Source organism: Stegastes partitus, unplaced genomic scaffold, assembly GCF_000690725.1.
Source record: "Stegastes partitus isolate 25-593 unplaced genomic scaffold, Stegastes_partitus-1.0.2 Scaffold1980, whole genome shotgun sequence".
NCBI lineage: Eukaryota > Metazoa > Chordata > Actinopteri > Pomacentridae > Stegastes > Stegastes partitus.
Genome location: NW_007579711.1, coordinates 105,462 through 109,724, shown reverse-complemented (window position 1 = coordinate 109,724; position 4,263 = coordinate 105,462). Strand labels below are relative to the sequence as shown.

The 4,263-nt window shown below is 42.0% G+C and overlaps 1 protein-coding gene across 1 annotated transcript in view; it reads left to right on the top strand.

The window, feature by feature from the left end:
• LOC103373434 (glutamate receptor ionotropic, delta-1-like) overlaps nucleotides 1-4,263 on the top strand; it is a 109,231-nt gene that overhangs the window by 3,749 nt on the left and 101,219 nt on the right. Inside the window, exon 2 of the mRNA XM_008303320.1 lies at nucleotides 621-717. Within this exon, the coding sequence (XP_008301542.1) occupies nucleotides 621-717 (97 nt within the window). The remainder of the gene's footprint in view (nucleotides 1-620; nucleotides 718-4,263) is intronic.

Below are 4,263 nucleotides of genomic sequence, written 5' to 3'. Positions count from 1 at the left end.
ATGTTTTTTCCTCTTTGGTGTGAGGAACCCTCATCACTGTGTGCATGTCCACTGTTCACGATGCTAATGGTCTGTTAGCATTCAACGCACACTGAAGTGTCCTTAAATGGTCTTTCCAACATCTGCAGGACAATTTTTAATCTGTCCACAAACACAACTGCTTCTGGTCTTCATGCTAAGCTAAGCTAATTGCTTCGTTGGTATCAGCCGCCTGGTTTAACCTTCAGCTACAACAAACATGTCTCCCAGTTCGGTTTGTGGATGTGTTTCTGCGATGTGTTGGTCTCTGGATGATAAACTTGTGGAGCAGGGTGACCCGCAGACGTTCTAAGCTGCAGCTCGGCTCTCGGCTGCAGGAGGCTTCGTGTTGTGAGGATTATGGAGCAGCAGGCGAGCTGCCGGCGCTCTGATAACCGGAGCTGCTGCTCTGAAGGGCCTCTGCGGCGCGACGCTTGGCAGGACGAGCCGCGGCTGTTTTCGGGGAGGTGAACTTTTCAAACCGACACGAGTCAGAACAAAGGCAGACGAAGCAGCTGAGGCTCTGAGATCGAGGGGGAAGATGTCACCGCCGGACAGGAAGTGGAGCAGATAAAACGCCGCGTCGTGCTTCTGCACATCAGCTCATGTGTTAAACCTCGTCTGTGTGTGTTTGTGTGTCCGCAGGCCGTCGAGACCAATCTGGCCTCCAAAGACAGTCACTGGGTGTTCGTCAACGAGGTGAGAAACGAAGCCGACGCAGCATCTCCACACACTGCCCGAGAGCCGGAGCAACCTCAGGGAACCCTGGGATATTTAAGGAACCGTACAGTTCAGAGAAGAGCTTTACTGGAAGAACCGCATTAAAATGGGTTCTGTAGAAGTAGAGAAGCTGCTGGTTCATCATGACCTCCATCCTTTAGAGCTCTGAACGGTTCCTTGAGGAACTCCTGCTGCAGAGATTCATTAATTTTGATCTCTTAATTATAACTATTATTAGTAGTGGTATTTGTAGTAGTGTTATAAATACTTGTAAATAGTCAGCTAACAGCAGCAAATAGTACGCTAAAAATAACAGTTACCAAAGTGGTTAATTAAAATGACTCGTTAGCTTAACGTAAATGATTAAATGTTTAGTAAAGGAATAATTGGTTAGCTTGAAATAATGGATTTAATTCTTAGCTATAAATACTAAATACGTAAAAGTAATGTATTAGCTAAAATTAATATTCATAAAAATATATATTAATCCATTTTAAAATGTGCTTACGTTACCATTTACTACTTTTGGCTATTTGTTGTGTTCACCAAGCTAGCATCACTTTTAAGTAGCTGCTTTGTTACATTTAGCAAAGCATTTATTTTCTCTAGCGACCTATTTATTACTTTTAGTTAACTATTTATTATTTTAGCTATTTATAACCTTTAGCTAATGAGTGCTTACTTTTAACTATTTATTCCTTTTAGCTTTAGCTAATTATGTTTTATTGTTAACAAACGATTTATTACCTTTAGCGATTTATTCCTTTTAGCTTTAGCTAACTGTTTATACTTTTAGCTTTAGCTAACTGTTTAGTTCCGTTAGCTTAAGCTTGCTATGTTTTGTTGTTAGCAAACTATTTGCTACTTTTAGCTAACTATATGGTAATTTCATCCCATTATTTATGACTTCTAGCCGACTAGTTGATTTAGCCAACGTTTCTTAATTTTTTTAGTTTTAGCTAATCAGTCACTACGTTTGTTCTCCAAGTCAGCAGGGTTCCTCTGAGTTCCTTGAGGTTCTCCTAACTCTACAAGAACACAGTCACGTATCGCCTGACTGACACTTCACATTTACACTTTTAAAAATAAATCAAATAACCTCCGTTTTTTTTGTAATTGTGTAAATATTTTAGCTACTTGCTGTAATTTACCAACATCTGAAGTGACAGTGAATTGTCTGAGAAACACTGAAGCTGTTCATGTTCTCCAGTTCATCATATCAGGCTTCAGAACCTTTGACAGCTTTAATTACAGCTGATTTGGAAATAAAAGCGGGATAAGCCGTAGATCCTCCTCAGTCTGCTGTAGAAACCTCCAGCCGGGCGCTCGTCTCTCCAGCGGCTGCCCTTTATTTCCCCTCATGTGGGAAACTTTCGCTGCTGGAGGTAAAATTGGAATGAGAAGGAAAATGACAGCAGAAAGCTCCACCAGCTGGGATCCTGTTAAAGCCCCGAACGCTGACGTCTCCAGAGCTCCGGCTGGGTTCTGTTGTTTTCTTTTAAATTCTCTCCTCTTTAATTCCTCTCTGCTCCCAGTATCAATATCATCGTCGCAGCCAATTAACGGCGCTGACAACAGCGTTAACGGCATCATTCAGCCGCTGAAGGCTGAATACAGAAAACCTCCGCTGCCACATTCCCTTCTCTCTTTTTTCCTCCTTTTTACCTCCCAGCTCGGTAACAACCTCCTAATCCACTTCAAATTCTCTGCTTTGTTTCAAAGTCATCATTTAGCTAATTACACTCTGCCTCTTTAATTAACCGGAGGAGCGGAGCCATGTTGGGGATCCCCAGAGCCGCCGGTTCGTTAGCGTTTGGGCTTTTTGGCGCGTTACAGTTTGTGATCAAATATATTTCTTTTGATAAATGCGCTGGTGTGTTCCTGATGAAGGGAAACGCTGGAAAGCGGTCACAGCTCACACGATAGCGCTAAAATCCAAAACTCCGCTTTAATTTAACAACAAAGCGTCGACATATGGAGCTAAATGGACTTTTTCTGAAGTCCCGTTTGAAGAGATGAACTCCGTCAGCTTCAGAACGCTTCACGTCAAACCAACACTTCAGACCAGTTTCCAAAACTCCATTTAAACATCTTGTTTCAAACCAACGGCATAAATAAAAACCTCCGAAGGTCGCTGGATGCCAACAAACACTGAAGGATTAAAGCTCAACAGAGGATTTTAATAACAGTAATAAATGTACTGGAGTTAAATCTGATCAGGTTAATCTGTGACTCGCTGCTGTGAACCGCCTTTAGTTCCTTTATTAGCATCTATGAGCAGCGTTTACCAGGAACTTCATCTGTTTAACACGTTGGTTAAAGTGGAATGTCTGTCAATTATAAACTGGGAACAAACTAGGAATAAACTGGAAACAAACCTGAGAACAAATTTGGAATAAACTGACAATAAACTGGGAACAAACTAGGAATAAACTGAAAACAAACCCTGACACCAAATGAGAATAAACTGGGAGCAAAAATAGGAATAAACAGGGAACAAACTGAAAACAAACCTGTGAACAAATGGGAAAAAAATGGGAGCAAACTAGGAATAAACTCAGAACAAACTCGCAATAAATTTAGAACAAACCGGAAATAAACTGGGAATAAACTGGGAACAAACTGGGAACAAACTGAAAACAAACCTGAGAACAGACAGGGACCAAATGGGAATAAACTGGGAATAAACAAATCTGGGTAAAGTACCTAAAGCTCCTTCTCTGTTCTTTCACGCTGAGTTCCTTTTAGCTCCGGTTTTCAGGGTTCATCTTGTAGCAAACGAGAATATTTGTGCAGAACGTGAAGCCAGACGATGTCGTCGATGATTTACAGGAGTTTTATTTTTTTCTAAAACCCAAACCCGACTGCGGTTCTTGCTGAAGAGTCGGCGGATCGGTGGAGTTTAAATGTCACTGCAGCAGATGCTCAGACGTTTCCACCGAAGGCTGAAGATGCCTGAAAATGTCAGCAGCTAAAAAAAAGACAGAAAAGAAAGAACAGAAAAGTTCTGGAGTCGCTGCAGTGAAACTTCAGAACCTGTGAAGGAATCCGTCAAACTGCCGTCAGGTGAACGTTAAAGGGAATCACAGTTTGTAAATCGGAGGTAAAGTCTGACGGACGAGGGATGTTTAAGGTGGACTGTGACACCTTAAGGAGACGGAAACTCGTTAGCGGACCTCGTTATGTGGAGACGAGTCTTTGAGATGCTAATCGGCTCTTTGTGAGGAAGAGCAGCTGCAGGTTTTGCAGTTAAAGCGGATCGACGGCTGCATCCGTCAGGTTTCCCTCCTCTGGTTCACAAGTTCACCGTCCTTTCATTTCTCAGTCAGCTGCCTGCAGACGCTGTCAAAACAGAAACATTCCTCCAGCGGTGGAGCCAGAAATGCCTAAAATACCAGGAAATAACCATAAAAATATAGTTCTGTGTAGATTACAGCTAACTGGTGTTCTGCACTGATGGAAACAATAATTCAACAGTTTGGTGGAAAAAAACGTCGCTAAATACACAAAACATTCCTCATTTAA